This window comes from Somniosus microcephalus, unplaced genomic scaffold (genome assembly GCF_052327205.1).
Source record: "Somniosus microcephalus isolate GS21.2 unplaced genomic scaffold, FLI_Smic_1.0 unresolved_chr3, whole genome shotgun sequence".
In the NCBI taxonomy this organism is placed as follows: domain Eukaryota; kingdom Metazoa; phylum Chordata; class Chondrichthyes; order Squaliformes; family Somniosidae; genus Somniosus; species Somniosus microcephalus.
In genome coordinates this window covers 16165131-16189746 of record NW_028225181.1, presented here as the reverse complement: position 1 = coordinate 16189746, position 24616 = coordinate 16165131, and the positions used below count along the sequence as shown (strand labels likewise).

General features: G+C 52.1%; 1 protein-coding gene across 1 annotated transcript in view; it reads right to left on the bottom strand.

Moving 5' to 3' along the window:
• The window catches only part of LOC147091225 (guanine nucleotide-binding protein G(I)/G(S)/G(T) subunit beta-3-like), a 129698-nt gene that overhangs the window by 22470 nt on the left and 82612 nt on the right, over positions 1-24616 (bottom strand). Inside the window, exons 3-5 of the mRNA XM_085976524.1 lie at positions 19421-19459; positions 15539-15645; positions 1013-1076 (exon numbers count right to left, since the gene is read on the bottom strand). Of these exons, the coding sequence (XP_085832650.1) occupies positions 1013-1076; positions 15539-15645; positions 19421-19459 (210 nt within the window). The remainder of the gene's footprint in view (positions 1-1012; positions 1077-15538; positions 15646-19420; positions 19460-24616) is intronic.

The following is a 24616-nucleotide window of genomic DNA, read 5'->3' as shown; positions in this document are numbered from 1 at the left end:
TCTCACTGGGGTACGGGTTCCACACACACTGACTCTCACTGGGGTACGGGTTCCACACACACTGACTCTCACTGGGGTACGGGTTCCACAGACACTGACTCTCACTGGGGTACGGGTTCCACATACACTGACTCTCACCGGGGCACGGGTTCCACAGACACTGACTCTGACTGGGGCACGGGTTCCACACACACTGACGCTCACTGGGGTACGGGTTCCCACAGGCACTGACTCTCACTGGGGTACGGGTCCCACAGACACTGACTCTCACTGGGGCACGGGTTCCACACACACTGACTCTCACTGAGGTACGGGTCCCACAGACACTGACTCTCACTGGGGTACGGGTTCCACAGGCACTGACTCTCACTGGGGTACGGGTTCCACACACTGACTCTCACTGGGGTACGGGTTCCACAGACACTGACTCTCACTGGGGTACGGGTTCCACAGGCACTGACTCTCACTGGGGTATGGTTCCCACAGGCACTGACTCTCACTGGGGTACGGGTCCCACAGACACTGACTCTCACTGGGGTACGGGTCCCACAGACACTGACTCTCACTGGGGTACGGGTCCCACAGACACTGACTCTCACTGGGGTACGGGTCCCACAGACACTGACTCTCACTGGGGTACGGGTCCCACAGACACTGACTCTCACTGGGGTACGGGTTCCACAGACACTGACTCTCACTGGGTTACGGGCCCCACAGACACTGACTCTCACCGGGGTACGGGTCCCACAGACACTGACTCTCACTGGGGTACGGGTCCCACAGACACTGACTCTCACTGGGGTATGGGTCCCACAGACACTGACTCTCACTGGGGTATGGGTCCCACAGACACTGACTCTCACTGGGGTACGGGTCCCACACACACTGACTCTCACTGGGGTACGGGTCCCACAGACACTGACTCTCACTGGGGTACGGGTCCCACATACACTGACTCTCACTGGGGTACGGGCCCCACACACACTGACTCTCACGGTGGGGCCATTCGTACCTTGTTTGTAGAGATACTGTCCCAAACGATTAGCTTCCCGTCTTGAGAGGCACTGACCAGCAATCTGCGGACAGAGGGGGAGACGGGGAGAGAGAGTGAGAAAGAGAGAGTGAGAGTTATGGGAAGTGGGAAGAAAGAGCGAGAGAGGGAATGAGAAGAGTGAGTGAGGAGGAAGAGAGAGAGGGAGGGGACGAGAGGGAGGGAGAAGTGAAGAGGGAGAGGGCGAAGAGCGAGATAGAGGGATGGTGAGGGAGAGGTGTAGTGAGGAGGAAGGGAGAGAGGGGGATAGCGAGAGATGGGGGAGAGCGAGACAGAGAGGGGGGAGAGCGAGACAGAGAGGAGGGGCGAGCGAGACAGAGAGGGGGGAGAGCGAGACAGAGAGGGGGGAGAGCGAGACCGAGAGGGGGGGAGAGCGAGACCGAGAGGGGGGAGAGCGAGACCGAGAGGGGGGAGAGCGAGACCGAGAGGGGGGGAGAGCGAGACCGAGAGGGGGGGAGAGCGAGACAGAGAGGGGGGAGAGCGAGACAGAGAGGGGGGGAGAGCGAGACAGAGAGGGGGGAGAGCGAGAGAGAGAGGGGGGAGAGCGAGAGAGAGAGGGGGGAGAGCGAGAGAGGGGGAGAGCGAGACGGAGATGGGGGAGAGAGACGGAGAGGGGGGAGAGAGACGGAGAGGGGGAGAGGGAGAGAGAGAATGAAAGACAGAATGGATGAATGGAGGGGGAGAGGGAATCAGAATATGATTGGACACGGGGGAAAGACCCATCAAACCCCCTCCTCCCACATGGAAATATTCAACACCCCACCCCCCTGAAACATAGAAGATAGGAGCAGGAGTCGGCCATTCGGCCCCTCGAGCCTGCTCCGCCATTCAATGAGATCATGGCTGATCATCCAAATTCAGTACCCAGTCCCTGCCTTCTCCCCATATTCCTTGATCCCTTTAGCCTTAAGAAATATATCCAACTCCTTCTTGAATATATTTAATGAATTGGCCTCTACGGCCTTCTGTGGTAGAGAATTCCACAGGTTCACCACTCTCTGGGTGAAGAAATTCCTCCTCATCTCTGTCCTAAATGGCTTACCCCTTATCCTTAGACTGTGACCCCTGGTTCTGGACTCCCCGACCATCGGGAACATCCTTCCTGCATCTAGCCTGTCCAGTCCTGTTAGAATTTTATAAGTGTCAATGAGATCCCCTCTCATTCTTCTAAACTCCAACAAGTATAAGCCCAATCGTCCCAATCTCTCCTCGTACGTCATTCCTGCCATCCCAGGTATCAGCCTGGTGAATCTTCGCTGAACTCCCTCCATGGCAACACTGACTCTCTCCGAGGGACGGGGCCCACAGACACTGTCTGCCCTCAGATACTCTACCTCAATGTCCCCCATTCTCCAGGTGTGACAGTAAGTGTCAGTAAGATGGTTGGGGCACATCGCAGCCGAGCTCCCAACCAGTCCTCACTCAACACCCCCACCCCCACCCCCCTGGAGTAAGGAACCAGAATCTGACGGTAATCAATTATCTTGTGAACAATGATCACAATATGATCGAATTCGATAACCAGCTAGAGAGAAAGATGGGAGACGGGAGAGAGTCACTAAACAAGGTTTTAAGCTTAACTTAGGCTTAGTTTGAAGGGATGAGAAATGAATTGACTGCACTCGAGGAAGGCCTTGGAGAGGGTGCAGAGGAGATTTACTAGAATGGCACCAGGGATAGAAACATGGAAGATAGGAGCAGGAGTAGGCCATTCGGCCCCTCGAGCCTGCTCCGCCATTCAATGAGATCATGGCTGATCAACCAAATTCAGTACCCTGTCCCTGCTTTCTCCCCATATCCCTTGATCCCTTTAGCCTTAAGAAATATATCCAACTCCTTCTTGAATATGTTTAATGAATTGGCCTCAACTGCCCTCTGTGGTAGAGAATTCCACAGGTTCACCACTCTCTGGGTGAAGAAATTCCTCCTCATCTCTGTCCTAAATGGCTTACCCCTTATCCTTAGACTGTGACCCCTGGTTCTGGACTCCCCGACCATCGGGAACATCCTTCCTGCATCTAGCCTGTCCAGTCCTGTTAGAATTTTATAAGTTTGAATACCCCATGCCCCTCACTGTAACACTCTGATATACCCCACACCCCTCACTGCAACACTTTGATATACCCCACACCCCTCACTGTAACACTAAAGAGTGGCTCGGTAGCACCACAACTGACCGAGCTGGCTGAGTCCTAAAGGATATAGCTGCCAGACTGGGTCTGCGACAGGTGGTGAGGGAACCAACAAGAGGGAAAAACCTACTTGATCTCGTCCTCGCCAATCTACCTGTTGCAGATGCATCTGTCCATGACAGCATTGGTGGAAGTGACCACCGCACGGTCCTTGTGGAGACGAAGTCCCGTCTTCATGTTGAGGATACCCTCCACCGTGTTGTGTGGCACTACCACCGTGCTAAATGGGACAGATTTCGAACAGATCTGGCAACTCAAAACTGGGCATCCATGAGGCGCTGTGGGCCATCAGCAGCAGCAGAATTGTATTCAACCACAATCTGTAACCTCATTGCCCGGCATATCCCTCACTCTACCATTACCATCAAGCCGGGTGATCAACCCTGGTTTAACGAAGAGTGCAGGAGAGCATGCCGGGAACAGCACCAGGCATACCGAAACATGAGGTGTCAACCTGGTGAGGCTACAACACAGGATTACTTGCATGCCAAACAACGGAAGCAACATGCGATAGACAGAGCTAAGTGATCTCACAACCATCGGATGAAATCAAAGCTCTGCAGTCCTGCCACATCCAGTCGTGAGTGGTGGTGGACAATTAAACAGTTAACAGGAGGAGGAGGCTCCAAAAATAGCCCCATCCTCAATGATGGTGGAGCCCAGCACGTGAGTGCAAAAGACAAGGCTGAAGGATTTGCAACTATCTTCAGCCAGAAGTGCCGAGTGGATGATCGATCTCGGACTCCTCCTGAGGTCCCCAGCATCACAGATGCCAGTCTTCAGCCCATTCAATTCACTCCACGTGATGTCAAGAAACGGCTGAAGAACTGGATACTGCAAAGGCTATGGGCCCTGACAACATTTCGGCAATAGTACTGAAGACTTGTGCTCCAGAACTAGCTGCGCCCCTAGCCAAGCTGTTCCAGTACAGCTACAACACTGGCATCTACCCGGCAATGTGGAAAACTGCCCTAGTGTGTCCTGTCTACAAAAAGCAGGACACATCCGACCCAGCCAATTACCGTCCCATCAGTCTACTCTCAATCATCAGCAAAATGATGGAAGGTGTCGTCGACAGTGGTATCAAGCGGCACTTACTCAGCAATAACCTGCTAACTGACGCCGGGTTTGGGTTCTGCCAGGGCCACTCAGCTCCTGACCTCATTACAGCCTTGGTCCAAACATGGACAAAAGAGCTGAACTCAAGAGGTGAGGTGAGAGTGACTGCCCTTGACATCAAGGCAGCATTTGATCGAGTGTGGCATCAAGGAGCCCTAGCAAAACTGAAGTCAATGGGAATCAAGGGGAAAACTCTCCATTGGTTGGAATCATACCTAGCACAAAGGAAGTTGGCTGTGGTTGTTGGAGGTCATTCATCTCAATCACATGACATCACTGCAGGAGTTCCTCAGGGCAGTGTCCTAGGCCCAACCATCTTCAGCTGTTTCATCAATGACCTTCCCTCCATCATAAGGTCAGAAGTGGGGATGTTCGCTGATGTTTGCACACTGTTCAGCACCATTCGAGACTCGTCAGATACTGACGCAGTCCGTGTCCATATGCAACAAGACCTGGACAACATTCAGACTTGGGCTGACAAGTGGCATGTAACATTCGCACCACACAAGTGCCAGGCAATGACCATCTCCAACAATCGATACTCTAACCATCTCCCCTTGACATTCAATGGCATCACCTTCGCTGAATCCCCCACTATCATAATCCTGGGGGTCACCATTGATCAGAAACTGAACTGGACCAGCCATATAAATACTGTGGCTACAAGAGCAGGCCAGAGGCTGGGAATTCTGCGGCGAGTGTCTCACCTCCTGACTCCCCAAAGCCTTTCCACCATCTACAAGGCACAAGTCAGGAGTGTGGTGGAATACTCTCCACTTGCCTGGATGAGTGCAGCTCCAACAACACTCAAGAAGTTCGACACCATTCAGGATAAAGCAGCCCGCTTGATTGGCACCCCATCCACCACCTTCAACATTCACTCCCTCCACCACCGGCGCACTGTGGCTGCAGTGTGTACCATCTACAAGATGCACTGCAGTAACTCGCCAAAGCTCCTTCAACAGCACCTTCCAAACCCACAACCTCTACCACTTAGAAGGACAAGGGCAGCAGACGCATGGGAACATCACCACCTACAGGTTCCCCTCCAAGCCACACACCATCCTGACTTGGACCTGTATCGCCGTTCCTTCACTGTCGCTGGGCCAAAATCCTGGAACTCCCTTCCTAACAGCATTGTGGGTATACCTGCACCATATGGACTGCAGCGGTTCAAGAAGGTGGCTCACCACCATCTTCTCAAGGGCAATTAGGGATGGGCACTAAATGTAGGCCTAGCCAGCCAGCGACGCCCACATCCCATCAATGAATAAAAAAAAACTCTGATACACTCCACACCCCTCACTGTAACACTCTGATATACCGCACACCCCTCACTGTAACACACTGATATACCCCACACCCCTCACTGTAACACTCTGATATACCCCACAGCCCTCACTGCAACACTCTGATATACCGCACACCCCTCACTGTAACACACTGATATACCCCACACCCCTCACTGCAACACTCTGATATACCCCACACCCCTCACTGTAACACACTGATATACCCCACACCCCTCACTGTAACACTCTGATATACCGCACACCCCTCACTGTAACACTCTGATATACCCCACAGCCCTCACTGCAACACTCTGATATACCGCACACCCCTCACTGTAACACACTGATATACCCCACACCCCTCACTGCAACACTCTGATATACCGCACACCCCTCACTGTAACACTCTGATATACCCCACAGCCCTCACTGCAACACTCTGATATACCCCACACCCCTCACTGTAACACTCTGATATACCCCACAGCCCTCACTGCAACACTCTGATATACCGCACACCCCTCACTGTAACACACTGATATACCCCACACCCCTCACTGTAACACTCTGATATACCCCACAGCCCTCACTGTAACACATTGATATACCCCACACCCCTCACTGTAACACTCTGATATACCGCACACCCCTCACTGTAACACTCTGATATACCCCACAGCCCTCACTGCAACACTCTGATATACCGCACACCCCTCACTGTAACACACTGATATACCCCACACCCCTCACTGCAACACTCTGATATACCGCACACCCCTCACTGTAACACACTGATATACCCCACACCCCTCACTGTAACACTCTGATATACCCCACAGCCCTCACTGCAACACTCTGATATACCCCACACCCCTCACTGTAACACTCTGATATACCCCACAGCCCTCACTGCAACACTCTGATATACCGCACACCCCTCACTGTAACACACTGATATACCCCACACCCCTCACTGTAACACTCTGATATACCGCACACCCCTCACTGTAACACTCTGATATACCCCACACCCCTCACTGCAACACTCTGATATACCGCACACCCCTCACTGTAACACACTGATATACCCCACACCCCTCACTGTAACACTCTGATATACCCCACACCCCTCACTGTAACACTGATATACCCCACACCCCTCATTGTAACACTCTGCTATACCCCACACCCCTCACTGTAACACTGATATACCCCACACCCCTCACTGTAACACTCTGATATACCCCACACCCCTCACTGTAACACTGATATACCCCACACCCCTCACTGTAACACTCTGATATACCCCACACCCCTCACTGTAACACTGATATACCCCACACCCCTCACTGTAACACTCTGATATACCCCACACCCCTCACTGTAACACTGATATACCCCACACCCCTCACTGCAACACTCTGATATACCGCACACCCCTCACTGTAACACACTGATATACCTCACACCCCTCACTGTAACACTCTGATATACCCCACACCCCTCACTGTAACACACTGATATACCCCACACCCCTCACTGTAACACACTGATATACCCCACACCCCTCACTGTAACACACTGATATACCCCACACCCCTCACTGTAACACACTGATATACCCCACACCCCTCACTGTAACACACTGATATACCCCACACCCCTCACTGTAACACTCTGATATACCGCACACCCCTCACTGTAACACACTGATATACCCCAAACCCCTCACTGTAACACTCTGATATACCGCACACCCCTCACTGTAACACTCTGATATACCGCACACCCCTCACTGTAACACTCTGATATACCCCACACCCCTCACTGTAACACTCTGATATACCGCACACCCCTCACTGTAACACTCTGATATACCCCACACCCCTCACTGTAACACTCTGATGAACCCCACACCCCTCACTGCAACACTCTGATATACCCCACACCCCTCACTATAACATTCTGATATACCCCACACCCCTCACTGTAACACTCTGATATACCCCACACCCCTCACTGTAACACTCTGATATACCCCACACCCCTCACTGTAACACTCAGATATACCCCACACCCCTCACTGTAACACTCTGATATACCCCACACCCCTCACAGCAACACTCTGATATACCCCACACCCCTCGCTGTAACACTGATATACCCCACACCCCTCACTGTAACACTCTGATATACCCCACACCCCTCACTGTAACACTCTGATATACCCCACACCCCTCACTGTAACACTCTGATATACCCCACATCCCTCACTGTAACACTGATATACCCCACACCCCTCACTGTAACACTGATATACCCCACACCCCTCACTGCAACACTGATATACCCCACACCCCTCACTGTAACACTGATATACCCCACACCCCTCACTGCAACACTGATATACCCCACACCCCTCACTGTAACACACTGATATACCCCACACCCCTCACTGTAACACTCTGATATACCCCACACCCCTCACTGTAACACTCTGATATACCCCACACCCCTCACTGTAACACTCTGATATACCCCACACCCCTCACTGTAACACACTGATATACCCCACATCCCTCACTGTAACACTGATATACCCCACACCCCTCACTGCAACACTGATATACCCCACACCCCTCACTGTAACACACTGATATACCCCACACCCCTCACTGTAACACTCTGATATACCCCACACCCCTCACTGTAACACTCTGATATACCCCACACCCCTCACTGTAACACTCTGATATACCCCACACCCCTCACTGTAACACACTGATATTCCCCACACCCCTCACTGTAACACTGATATACCCCACACCCCTCACTGTAACACTCTGATATACCCCACACCCCTCACTGTAAAACTCTGATATACCCCACACCCCTCACTGTAACACACTGATAAACCCCACACCCCTCACTGTAACACTCTGATATTCCCCACACCCCTCACTGTAACACTGATATACCCCACACCCCTCACTGTAACACACTGATATACCCCACACCCCTCACTGTAACACTGATATACCGCACACCCCTCACTGTAACACACTGATATTCCCCACACCCCTCACTGTAACACTGATATACCCCACACCCCTCACTGTAACACACTGATATACCCCACACCCCTCACTGTAACTATTTGATATACCCCACACCCCTCACTGTAACACTGATATACCCCACACCCCTCACTGTAACACTCTGATATACCCCACACCCCTCACTGTAACACACTGATATTCCCCACACCCCTCACTGTAACACTCTGATATTCCCCACACCCCTCACTGTAACACACTGATATACCGCACACCCCTCACTGTAACACTCTGATATACCCCACACCCCTCACTGTAACACACTGATATTCCCCACACCCCTCACTGTAACACTCTGATATACCCCACACCCCTCACTGTAACACTCTGATATTCCCCACACCCCTCACTGTAACACACTGATATACCCCACACCCCTCACTGTAACACACTGATATTCCCCACACCCCTCACTGTAACACACTGATATACCCCACACCCCTCACTGTAACACTCTGATACACCCCACACCCCTCACTGTAACACTCTGATATACCCCACACCCCTCACTGTAACACTGATATACCCCACACCCCTCACTGTAACACACTGATATTCCCCACACCCCTCACTGTAACACACTGATATACCCCACACCCCTCACTGTAACACTCTGATATACCCCACACACCTCACTGTAACACTGATACACCCCACACCCCTCACTGTAACACACTGATATACCCCACACCCCTCACTGTAACACACTGATACACCCCACACCCCTCACTGTAACACTCTGATATACCCCACATCCCTCACTGTAACACTGATATACCCCACACCCCTCACTGTAACACTTTGATATACCCCACACCCCTCACTGTAACACTCTGATATACCCCACACCCCTCACTGTAACACTCTGATATACCCCACACCCCTCACTGTAACACTGATATACCCCACACCCCTCACTGTAACACTCTGATATACCCCACACCCCTCACTGTAACACTCTGATATACCCCACACCCCTCACTGTAACACTGATATACCCCACATCCCTCACTGTAACACTGATATACCCCACACCCCTCACTGTAACACTCTGATATACCCCACACGCCTCACTGTAACACTCTGATATACCCCACACCCCTCACTGTAACACTCTGATATTCCCCACACCCCTCACTGTAACACTGATATACCCCACACCCCTCACTGTAACACTCTGACATACCCCACACCCCTCACTGTAACACTCTGATATACCCCACACACCTCACTGTAACACTGATATACCCCACACCCCTCACTGTAACACACTGATATACCCCACACACCTCACTGTAACACTCTGATATTCCCCACACCCCTCACTGTAACACACTGATATTCCCCACACCCCTCACTGTAACACACTGATATACCCCACACCCCTCACTGTAACACTGATATACCCCACACCCCTCACTGTAACACTCTGATATACCCCACACACCTCACTGTAACACTGATATACCCCACACCCCTCACTGTAACACACTGATATACCCCACACCCCTCACTGTAACACTCTGATATTCCCCACACCCCTCACTGTAACACTGATATACCCCACACCCCTCACTGTAACACTGATATACCCCACAGCCCTCACTGTAACACTCTGATATTCCCCACACCCCTCACTGTAACACTGATATACCCCACACCCCTCACTGTAACACTGATATACCCCACACCCCTCACTGTAACACTGATATACCCCACACCACTCACTGTAACACTGATATACCCCACACCCCTCACTGTAACACTGATATACCCCACACCCCTCACTGTAACACTCTGATATTCCCCACACCCCTCACTGTAACACACTGATATACCCCACACCCCTCACTGTAACACACTGATATACCCCACACCCCTCACTGTAACACACTGATATACCCCACACCCCTCACTGTAACACACTGATATACCCCACACCCCTCACTGTAACACTCTGATATACCGCACACCCCTCACTGTAACACACTGATATACCCCAAACCCCTCACTGTAACACTCTGATATACCGCACACCCCTCACTGTAACACTCTGATATACCGCACACCCCTCACTGTAACACTCTGATATACCCCACACCCCTCACTGTAACACTCTGATATACCGCACACCCCTCACTGTAACACTCTGATATACCCCACACCCCTCACTGTAACACTCTGATGAACCCCACACCCCTCACTGCAACACTCTGATATACCCCACACCCCTCACTATAACATTCTGATATACCCCACACCCCTCACTGTAACACTCTGATATACCCCACACCCCTCACTGTAACACTCTGATATACCCCACACCCCTCACTGTAACACTCAGATATACCCCACACCCCTCACTGTAACACTCTGATATACCCCACACCCCTCACAGCAACACTCTGATATACCCCACACCCCTCGCTGTAACACTGATATACCCCACACCCCTCACTGTAACACTCTGATATACCCCACACCCCTCACTGTAACACTCTGATATACCCCACACCCCTCACTGTAACACTCTGATATACCCCACATCCCTCACTGTAACACTGATATACCCCACACCCCTCACTGTAACACTGATATACCCCACACCCCTCACTGCAACACTGATATACCCCACACCCCTCACTGTAACACTGATATACCCCACACCCCTCACTGCAACACTGATATACCCCACACCCCTCACTGTAACACACTGATATACCCCACACCCCTCACTGTAACACTCTGATATACCCCACACCCCTCACTGTAACACTCTGATATACCCCACACCCCTCACTGTAACACTCTGATATACCCCACACCCCTCACTGTAACACACTGATATACCCCACATCCCTCACTGTAACACTGATATACCCCACACCCCTCACTGCAACACTGATATACCCCACACCCCTCACTGTAACACACTGATATACCCCACACCCCTCACTGTAACACTCTGATATACCCCACACCCCTCACTGTAACACTCTGATATACCCCACACCCCTCACTGTAACACTCTGATATACCCCACACCCCTCACTGTAACACACTGATATTCCCCACACCCCTCACTGTAACACTGATATACCCCACACCCCTCACTGTAACACTCTGATATACCCCACACCCCTCACTGTAAAACTCTGATATACCCCACACCCCTCACTGTAACACACTGATAAACCCCACACCCCTCACTGTAACACTCTGATATTCCCCACACCCCTCACTGTAACACTGATATACCCCACACCCCTCACTGTAACACACTGATATACCCCACACCCCTCACTGTAACACTGATATACCGCACACCCCTCACTGTAACACACTGATATTCCCCACACCCCTCACTGTAACACTGATATACCCCACACCCCTCACTGTAACACACTGATATACCCCACACCCCTCACTGTAACTATTTGATATACCCCACACCCCTCACTGTAACACTGATATACCCCACACCCCTCACTGTAACACTCTGATATACCCCACACCCCTCACTGTAACACACTGATATTCCCCACACCCCTCACTGTAACACTCTGATATTCCCCACACCCCTCACTGTAACACACTGATATACCGCACACCCCTCACTGTAACACTCTGATATACCCCACACCCCTCACTGTAACACACTGATATTCCCCACACCCCTCACTGTAACACTCTGATATACCCCACACCCCTCACTGTAACACTCTGATATTCCCCACACCCCTCACTGTAACACACTGATATACCCCACACCCCTCACTGTAACACACTGATATTCCCCACACCCCTCACTGTAACACACTGATATACCCCACACCCCTCACTGTAACACTCTGATACACCCCACACCCCTCACTGTAACACTCTGATATACCCCACACCCCTCACTGTAACACTGATATACCCCACACCCCTCACTGTAACACACTGATATTCCCCACACCCCTCACTGTAACACACTGATATACCCCACACCCCTCACTGTAACACTCTGATATACCCCACACACCTCACTGTAACACTGATACACCCCACACCCCTGACTGTAACACACTGATATACCCCACACCCCTCACTGTAACACACTGATACACCCCACACCCCTCCCTGTAACACTCTGATATACCCCACATCCCTCACTGTAACACTGATATACCCCACACCCCTCACTGTAACACTTTGATATACCCCACACCCCTCACTGTAACACTCTGATATACCCCACACCCCTCACTGTAACACTCTGATATACCCCACACCCCTCACTGTAACACTGATATACCCCACACCCCTCACTGTAACACTCTGATATACCCCACACCCCTCACTGTAACACTCTGATATACCCCACACCCCTCACTGTAACACTGATATACCCCACATCCCTCACTGTAACACTGATATACCCCACACCCCTCACTGTAACACTCTGATATACCCCACACCCCTCACTGTAACACTCTGATATACCCCACACCCCTCACTGTAACACTCTGATATTCCCCACACCCCTCACTGTAACACTGATATACCCCACACCCCTCACTGTAACACTCTGACATACCCCACACCCCTCACTGTAACACTCTGATATACCCCACACACCTCACTGTAACACTGATATACCCCACACCCCTCACTGTAACACACTGATATACCCCACACACCTCACTGTAACACTCTGATATTCCCCACACCCCTCACTGTAACACACTGATATTCCCCACACCCCTCACTGTAACACACTGATATACCCCACACCCCTCACTGTAACACTGATATACCCCACACCCCTCACTGTAACACTCTGATATACCCCACACACCTCACTGTAACACTGATATACCCCACACCCCTCACTGTAACACACTGATATACCCCACACCCCTCACTGTAACACTCTGATATTCCCCACACCCCTCACTGTAACACTGATATACCCCACACCCCTCACTGTAACACTGATATACCCCACAGCCCTCACTGTAACACTCTGATATTCCCCACACCCCTCACTGTAACACTGATATACCCCACACCCCTCACTGTAACACTGATATACCCCACACCCCTCACTGTAACACTGATATACCCCACACCACTCACTGTAACACTGATATACCCCACACCCCTCACTGTAACACTGATATACCCCACACCCCTCACTGTAACACTCTGATATTCCCCACACCCCTCACTGTAACACTGATATACCCCACACCCCTCACTGTAACACTGATATACCCCACACCCCTCACTGTAACACTGATATACCCCACACCCCTCACTGTAACACTCTGATATTCCCCACACCCCTCACTGTAACACTGATATACCCCACACCCCTCACTGTAACACTGATATACCCCACACCCCTCACTGTAACACTCTGATATACCCCACACCCCTCACTGTAACACTGATATACACCACACCCCTCACTGTAACACTCTGATATACCACACACCCCTCACTGTAATACTGACATACCCCACACCCCTCACTGTAACACTGATATACCCCACACCCCTCACTGTAACACTGATATACCCCACACCCCTCACTGTAACACTGACATACCCCACACCCCTCACTGTAACACTGAAATACCCCACACCCCTCACTGTAACACTGACATACCCCACACCCCTCACTGTAACACTGAAATACCCCACACACCTCACTGTAACACTGATACACCCCACACCCCTCACTGTAACACTGATACACCCCACACCCCTCACTGTAACACTGATATACCCCACACCCCTCACTGTAATACTCTGATATACCCCACACCCCTCACTGTAACACTGATATACCCCACACCCCTCACTGTAACACTCTGATATACCCCACACCCCTCACTGTAACACTGATATACCCCACACCCCTCACTGTAACACTGATATACCCCACACCCCTCACTGTAACACTGATATACCCCACACCCCTCACTGTAACACTGATATACCCCACACCCCTCACTGTAACACTCTGATATACATCGACACATTGAAACATAGAAGATAGGAGTAGGAGTAGGCCATTCGGCCCCTCGAGCCTGCTCCGCCATTCAATGAGATCATGACTGATCATCCAAATTCAGTACCCAGTCCCTGCCTTCTCCCCATATCCCTTGATTCCTTTAACCTTAAGAAATATATCTAACTCCTTCTTGAATATATTTAATGTATTGGCTTCTACTGCCTTCTGTGGTAGAGAATTCCACAGGTTCACCACTCTCTGGGTGAAGAAATTCCTCCTCATTTCTGTCCTAAATGGCCGACCCCTTATCCTTAGACTGTGACCCCTGGTTCTGGACTCCCCGACCATCGGGAACATCCTTCCTGCATCTAGTCTGTCCAGTCCTGTCAAAATTTTATAAGTTTCAATGTGATCCCCTCTCATTCTTCTAAACTCCAGCGAGTACAAGCCCAATCGACCCAATCTCTCCTCATACGTCATTCCTGCCATCCCAGGTATCAGTGTGGTGAATCTTCGCTGCACTCCCTCCATGGCAAGAACATCCTTCCTCAGATAAGGCGACCAAAACTGCACACAGTACTCAAGTTGTGGTCTCACTGAGGCCCGGTACACCAGGAAGTATTCCAAAATCAGGAAGGGTTTTGGTGGAGTGAATGAGACATGGTTCCCAGCAGCAACTCACACGTACACCCAACAAGCACCTCCCCCCTCAAACAAACGTTAATCCATCTGTTTCTAAAGAAAATCCCAATCCGAACGTACCTGGAGTCCGTGCCCCAGTGCATGGCGTAGATTTTGGCCAAATGTCCTCTCAGGGTGCGGCGAGTCCGCATCTGAATCCGGGCAACAGGGTCCAGGCTGGCCGTGAGCTGAAGGGGCAATCAGTCAGAGAGATCAGCCCTCAAACCCTGACCCCTGTCAGTCAGGGGGTTAGACACTCAAATCCCAATACCCCGAACCCCAAACCCCGAACCCGTGTCAGTCAGAGGGGTTAGACACTCAAATCCCAATACCCCGAACCCCAAACCCCGAACCCGTGTCAGTCAGAGGGGTTAGACACTCAAATCCCAATACCCCGAACCCCAAACCCCGAACCCCTGTCCATCAGGGGGTTAGACGCTCAAATCCCAATACCCCGCACCCTGACCCCTGTCAGTCAGAGGGGTTAGACACTCAAATCCCAATACCCCGAACACCAAACCCCGAACCCGTGTCAGTCAGAGGGGTTAGACACTCAAATCCCAATACCCCGAACCCCAAAGCCCGAACCCCTGTCCATCAGGGGGTTAGACACTCAAATCCCAATACCCCGAACACCAAACCCCGAACCCGTGTCAGTCAGAGGGGTTAGACACTCAAATCCCAATACCCCGAACCCCAAACCCCGAACCCCTGTCAGTCAGAGGGGTTAGACACTCAAATCCCAATACCCCGAACCCCAAAGCCCGAACCCCTGTCCATCAGGGGGTTAGACACTCAAATCCCAATACCCCGAACACCAAACCCCGAACCCGTGTCAGTCAGAGGGGTTAGACACTCAAATCCCAATACCCCGAACCCCAAACCCAGAACCCGTGTCAGTCAGAGGGGTTAGACACTCAAATCCCAATACCCCGAACCCCAAAGCCCGAACCCCTGTCCATCAGGGGGTTAGACACTCAAATCCCAATACCCCGAACACCAAACCCCGAACCCGTGTCAGTCAGAGGGGTTAGACACTCAAATCCCAATACCCCGAACCCCAAACCCCGAACCCCTGTCCATCAGGGGGTTAGACACTCAAATCCCAATACCCCGAACCCTGACCCCTGTCAGTCAGAGGGGTTAGACACTCAAATCCCAACACCCCGAACCCAGACCCCTGTCATTCAGAGGGGTTAGCCCCCCGACCCCCGAATCACCACACCCCGAACCCCAAACCCTGACCCCTGTCAGTCAGAGGGGTTAGCCCCCCGACCCCCGAATCACCACACCCCGAACCCCAAACCCTGACCCCTGTCAGTCAGAGGGGTTAGCCCCCCGACCCCCGAATCACCACACCCCGAACCCCAAACCCTGACCCCTGTCAGTCAGGGGGGTTAGCCCCCCGACCCCCGAATCACCACATCCCGAACCCCAAACCCTGACCCCTGTTAGTCAGGGGGTTAGACACTCAAATCCCAACACCCCGAATTCCGAACCCTGACCCCTCTCAGTCAGGGGGTTAGACACTCAAATCCCAACACCCCGAACCCCAAACCCTGACCCCTGTCAGTCAGGGGGTTAGACACTCAAATCCCAATACCCCGAACCCCAAACCCTGGCCCCTGTCAGTCAGGGGGTTAGACACTCAAATCCCAACACCTCGAACCCCAAACCCTGACCCCTGTCAGTCAGGGGGTTAGACACTCAAATCCCAACACCCCGAATTCCGAACCCTGACCCCTCTCAGTCAGGGGGTTAGACACTCAAATCCCAACACCCCGAACCCCAAACCCTGACCCCTGTCGTTCAGAGGGGTTAGCCCCCTGACCCCCGAATCACCACATCCCGAACCCCAAACCCTGACCCCTGTCTGTCAGAGGGGTTAGCCCCCTGACCCCCGAATCACCACACCCCGAACCCCAAACCCTAACCCCTGTCAGTCAGAGTGTTAGACACCCAAATCCCTGAATCACTACACCCCGAACCCCAAACCCTGACCCCTGTCTGTCAGGGGGTTAGACACTCAAATCCCAATAACCTGAACCCCAAACCCTGACCCCTGTCAGTCAGAGGGGTTAGCCCCGCGACCCCCGAATCACCACATCCTGAACCCCAAACCCTGACCCCTGTCAGTCAGGGGGTTAGACACTCAAATCCCTGAATCACTACACCCCGAACCCCAAACCCTGACCCCTGTCGGTCAGAGGGGTTAGACACTCAAATCCCAACACCCCGAACCCCAAACCCTGACCCCTGTCAGTCAGAGGGGTTAGCCCCGCGACCCCCGAATCACCACTCCCCGAACCCCAAACCCTGACCCCTGTCAGTCAGAGTGTTAGACACCCAAATCCCTGAATCACTACACCCCGAACCCCAAACCCCGAACCCCTGTCTGTCAGGGGGTTAGACACTCAAATCCCAATACCCCAAACCCCAAACCCTGACCCCTGTCTGTCAGGGGGTTAGACACTCAAATCCCAATACCCCAAACCCCAAACCCTGACCCCTGTCAGTCAGGGGGTTAGACACTCAAATCCCAACACCCCGAACACCAAACCCTGACCCCTGTCAGTCAGGGGGTTAGACACTCAAATCCCAACACCCCGAACCCCAAACCCTGACCCCTGTCAGTCAGGGGGTTAGACACTCAAATCCCAACACCCCGAACCCCAAACCCTGACCCCTGTCAGTCAGAGGGTTAGACACTCAAATCCCAACACCCCGAACCCCAAACCCTGACCCCTGTCAGTCAGGGGGTTAGACACTCAAATCCCAATACCCCGAACCCCGAACCCTGACCCCTGTCAGTCAGGGGGTTAGACACTCAAATCCCAACACCCCGAACCCCGAACCCTGACCCCTGTCAGTCAGAGGGGTTAGACACTCAAATCCCAACACCCCGAACCCCGAACCCTGACCCCTGTCAGTCAGAGGGGTTAGACACTCAAATCCCAATACCCCGAACCCCAAACCCTGACACCTGTCAGTCAGGGGGATAGACACTCAAATCCCAACACCCCAAACCCCAAACCCTGACCCCTGTCAGTCAGAGGGGTTAGACACTCAAATCCCAACACCCCGAACCCCAAACCCTGACCCCTGTCAGTCAGGGGGATAGACACTCAAATCCCAACACCCCAAACCCCAAACCCTGACCCCTGTCGTTCAGAGGGGTTAGCCCCCCGACCCCCAAATCACCACATCCCGAACCCCAAACCCTAATCACTGTCAGTCAGAGTGTTAGACACCCAAATCCCTGAATCACTACACCCCAAACCCCAAACCCTGACCCCTGTCTATCAGAGGGGTTAGCCCCCCGACCCCCGAATCACCACATCCGAACCCCAAACCCTAACCCCTGTCAGTCAGAGTGTTAGACACCCAAATCCCCGAATCACACCCCGAACCCCAAACCCTGACCCCTGTCAATCAGAGGGGTTAGCCCCCCGACCCCCGAACCCTGACCCATCAGTCAGAGGGGTTAGCCCCTGACATCCGAACCCCAACTCCCCCCCAAACTCTAACCCCTCTAAACTTTCGCCCCCTCGGGTCACACAGGAACTCCCTCGTCCTTTGCTCCTCCCTCTTGGCATTTGCTCTTCCCCCTCACCCCTTCCCCGTGCTTCCCCCCCTCCCCCTCGCCCTTCACCTCTCCCTCTTTCCCCTGACAACTTCCCCTCGCCCTTGCCTTTTGCCCCTCGCACTTGCCCTGTGCCCTTTCCCCCTTGCCCCTTCTCCTCACCCCCTACCCCTCACCCGATTGCCTTTGCCTTTCGCCCCTCCCCCTTGTCCCTCGCCCCAACCCCTCACCCCTGCCCCATCTCCCTCTGCCCTTTCCCTCTTGCCCCTCACCCACTGCCCCTCACCCCTGCCCCCTCACCCTCCGCCCCCTCCCTCTTGCCCCTCGTCCCCACCCCTCGCCCCTGCCCTTGCCCCCTCCCCCCTGCCGTCACACTGTACCTCTGACAGGCTGCTATCACAAGTCGCCTTCCTTGCCTCCTGCAACAGAACCGGAGAAAGAGAACGTTAAGATCATGATCACTGGCCTCAGGCTCCCCTTCCCCATCCCCCCGCCACATTCCCAGGATAACCCGGAGCTAGAACCCTGGCTGGCTCTTCCTGTTCCTGACCAAAGGGCACTGAGCCCAATTGTAGACCTTTCCTCCCGCCCCTGGGACCAGCACAGGCCGAGGATGGAGCCTAGGCCTTTCCTGCTCTGTGTGTGTCTGCGAGCTCAGTCCCACACTAGGTGTGAGATCAGGCTGTCTCAGTACAGCAGACTTGCCAACCCCACCGTTTCATAAATCAGGAGATACTGGATGGGATAAAGATTGATAAAGAGGAGGTACTAGGAAGGCTGGCTGTGCTTAAAGTAGATAAGTCACCAGGAACAGATGTGATGCATCCTCGGATGCTGAGGGAGGTAATGGTGGAAATCACGGAGGTACTGGCCATACTCTTCCAATCTTCCTTAGATAGAGGGTGGTGCCAGAGGACTGGAGAATTGCAAATGTTGCCCTTGTTCAAAAAAGGGTGTAAGGATAAACCCAGCAACTACAGGCCAGTCAGTTTAATCTCGGTAATGGGGAAGCTTTTAGAAATTATAATCCGGGACAAAAGTAACATTCACTTGGACAAGTGTGGATTAATTAAGGAAAGCCAGCACGGATTTGTTAAAGGTAAATCGTGTTTAACTAAATTGATTGAGTTTTTTGATGAGGTAACAGAGAGGGTTGATGAGCTCAATGCGGTTGACGTGGTTTACATGGATTTCCAAAAGGCGTTTGACAAAGTGCCACATAATAGGCTTGGCAGCAAAGTTGAAGCCCATGGAATAAAAGGGACAGTGGCAGCGTGGGTACGGAATTGGCTAAGTGACAGGAAACAGAGAGTAGTGGTGAACGGTTGTTTATTGGACTGGAGGAAGGTATACAGTGGTGTTCCCCAGGGGTCGGCAGTAGGACCACTGCTTTAGGAAGGATGTGAAGGCCTTAGAGAGGGTGCAGAAATGATTTACGAGAATGGTACCAGGGGATGAGGGACTTCAGTTACGTGGATAGACGGGAGAAGCTGGGGTTGTTCTCCTTGGAGCAGAGAAGATTGAGAGGAGATTTGATGGAGGTGTTCAAAATCATGCGGGTTCTAGACAGAGTAGAGAGAGAGAAACTGTTCCCACTGGCGGGAGTGTCGAGAACCAGAGGACACAGACTTGAGGTGATTGGCAAAAGAACCAAAGGCGACATGAGGAAAAACGTTTTTACACAGCGAGTGGTTACGGTTTGGAATTCACTGCCTGAAAGGGTGGTGGAGGCAGATTCAATCGTGGCTTTCAAAAGGGAATTGCTAATGTAGGGTTCTCAAAATTCCCACATTCCCCAAAAGTTGCTAAGAAAGGGGCCCTGATTTTGGACAAGTTATTAAAAAGGGTACCCAAAAGAAAATGGCTTCTGAACCTCGTGACAGAAGCCTGCAGGATTTTAAAAAGCAAAGCCCTGCAAAGGCTGGCCCATTCAAAGCTTTGAAAAGAAACCTAACCTGCACGGACCTGTGAAAGACTTTGTCATTTCTAAAGCCAGACAGCTAGATAAACACAGAATATGCATCCTTCATCTTGAAACAGATCAACTCAGGATAGACCTAATCCTGAGGCCATTAACTTTTTGCATAAATAATCGGTTACAGTTCGAAGTAGCTACCAAGCCAGGAAAACGCCGATTAAACTTCATAAATAACAAACAGCCAGGATATTGAAGCCATTAAGCAAGGAGACACCCGCCCCAAAAGCAGTTAAGGTGAATGACGAGCTCGCCAAAATTAAACAAAGAAGTCGACCTGATTTGGCGGGCAGATAAGGGAACGAAGAACCTGTATAATTGTAGGCCCACCGGTAGCCAAGGTCTCTCTTCTCTTCTCTGCTTGTCCCGCTCTGACACGGAGGACGCCCACCATAACACCGGGGGCCAAACGCTCAGCACGGCAAGAGAGGGCCAGCCATCGGGGCACGACAAGGAACGAAGCCAAACAGCAAGATCAAAGGGGCAGCACGGCGGGGCAGGCTCAACCGAGGACAACGAGGCAGAAAAAGACCAAGCCTACACCAAAGACCACCAAATGGGCCCCAGCCGCAACGAAACTCGACGACCAAACCACCACAAGAAGAACAAAACCCGAAGTTTCCACTCTACAACCTAAGGTATCCAAAAAAAGACTTTACTATCCCTATTTCTAGCAAAAGAAAAGAGGACTTACCGGACAAATCCATAACCGCGCCCTTACCGCATCAGCGGACTCAACCCAACTGAGGGACCTTCGCAGTTCCCCAGACTGAGACCACATGGGGACGGCAGGCCCCAAAGGACACAAAGAGCGAACCCCAAAACCGCAACCGGCTTAACTGACAGGTTTCGAACTGTCAAGGAAACCCCAGTGGTGAGCATAAATCCCTGGCCCCTCTTAGCTCAACCTAGTTAGGTATTGGGGGTGGGACAGGGTAGGGGAATTATTAATGTGATTGTTCCCTCGTTGTGCCGTGTGTTCCCCATTCCCAACTAAGTGTACTTTTATATGTCTGTAATTATGCTAGTAATTTCCAGTGTTGTAATATTGTCGTGCCTTTAATAAAATTACGGTTTTCTTGTACCAAACCAGTTGTCTACTCTAATTCTGTATCGCCACCTGTACCTAAGCCCGGTGTCGAGAACCCAGGGGTGTGGGAGCGATTCGAACCGCTCAGAGACAGTCAGGGGCAGAGCTGACTGGGCACACGCCACCCCCTACACTAAGTGCCTGAAGGAAAAACAATTGCAGGGCTACGGGGAAAGGAGACCATGTAGGAATGGAGGTTCGTATCTGAATAAGGTATTCGACTCGATGAATCAAATCAACAGGTTTTAATGAACAACGAAGTTAACAGGGAAACTACAGGAGAAACGGTACACAGGTCTACTCAGCTTGCTGGGCACTCGACGACTACTGGAAGATTCTGGAAGCTGACGTCATGACGTCATCGCGTTCTTCGCGCCACTGGCGGTCACGTGATCGGCGTCATGACGTCATCACGTGGAGTGCAGGAAAAGACAATACAGTGCAGTTAACAGGCAGTTTAAAGGTGCAGTCCGCGGCTGCACTACACTGTAGTTAAAGGGATTATTACTAATTGTTCTGAGACCCTTGGTGGCTCCGCCACAACAAACTCTTAAAAATCATGAGATTTGGTATAAAAATCACAAATGCTATTTTTTTCCAGACCCGATCCCTCGCTGACCTTTGCTCCCGGACAGGAAGCTCATTCGGCAGTCACTAACCGATTAAAAAATTCTCATCCTCGTTTTCAAATCCCTCCGTGGCCTCGCCCCTCCCTATCTCTGTAATCTCCTCCAGCCTCACAACCCCCCGAGGTATCTGCGCTCCTCTAGTTCTGCCCTCTTGAGCGTCACTGATTAGAATCGCTCGACCTTTGGTGGCCGTGCCTTCAGTTGCCGAGGCCCTAAGCTCTGGAATTCCCTCCCTAAACCTCTCCGCCTCTCTACCCCTCTCTCCTCCTGTAAGACGCTCCTTAAAACCGACCTCTTTGACCAAGCTTTTGGTCACCCCCCTAATTTATCCTTATGTGGATCGGTGTCAAATTTGTCATCTTAAAATGCTCCTGTGCAGCACCTTGGGACGTTTTACTATGTTCAAGGCACTATATAAATACAGGTTATTGTTGTTATGGTTGTTGTTGATTACTGACATAAGAAATAGGAGCAGGAGTCGGCCATTCGGCCCCTCGAACCTGCTCCGCCATTCAATGCGACCACGGCTGATCATCGACCTCATCTCTACTTTCTCGCCCGACTCCCCTTGATTCCCTTCGAGTCTCAACCAGCAGTTTAATGTGGAAACCATAGAGTCGTCGAGTTATACAGCGCAGAAAGAGGCCCTTCGGCCCATCGATAGAGTCATACAGCGCAGAAACAGGCCCTTCGGCCCATCGATAGAGTCATACAGCGCAGAAAGAGGCCCTTCGGCCTATCGATAGAGTTATCCAGCGCAGAAAGAGGCCCTTCGGCCCATCGATAGAGTTATACAGCGCAGAAAGAGGCCCTTCGGCCCATCGATAGAGTCATACAGCGCAGAAAGAGGCCCTTCGGCCCATCGATAGAGTCATACAGCGCAGAAAGAGGCCCTTCGGCCCATCGATAGAGCCATACAGCGCGGAAACAGGCCCTTTGGCCCATCGATAGAGCCATACAGCGCAGAAACAGGCCCTTCGGCCCATCGATAGAGTCATACAGCGCAGAAACAGGCCCTTCGGCCCATCGATAGAGTCATACAGCGCAGAAAGAGGCCCTTCGGCCCATCGATAGAGCCATACAGCGCGGAAACAGGCCCTTCGGCCCATCGATAGAGCCATACAGCGCAGAAACAGGCCCTTCGGCCCATCGATAGAGTTATACATCGCAGAAAGAGGCCCTTCGGCCCATCGATAGAGTTATACAGCGCAGAAAGAGGCCCTTCGGCCTATCGATAGAGTCATACAGCGCAGAAACAGGCCCTTCGGCCCATCGATAGAGTTATACATCGCAGAAAGTGGCCCTTCGGCCCATCGATAGAGTTATACATCGCAGAAAGAGGCCCTTCGGCCCATCGATAGAGTCATACAGCGCAGAAACAGGCCCTTCGGCCCATCGATAGAGTTATACATCGCAGAAAGAGGCCCTTCGGCCCATCGATAGAGTCATACAGCGCAGAAAGAGGCCCTTCGGCCTATCGATAGAGTCATACAGCGCAGAAACAGGCCCTTCGGCCCATCAATAGAGTCATACAGCGCAGAAACAGGCCCTTCGGCCCATCGATAGAGTTATACATCGCAGAAAGAGGCCCTTCTGCCCATCGATAGAGTCATACAGCGCAGAAAGAGGCCCTTCGGCCCATCGATAGAGTCATACAGTGCAGAAAGAGGCCCTTCGGCCCATCGATAGAGTTATACATCGCAGAAAGAGGCCCTTCGGCCCATCGATAGAGTTATACATCGCAGAAAGAGGCCCTTCGGCCCATCGATAGAGTCATACATCGCAGAAAGAGGCCCTTCGGCCCATCGATAGAGTCATATAGCGCAGAAAGAGGCCCTTCGGCCCATCGATAGAGTCATACAGCGCAGAAAGAGGCCCTTCG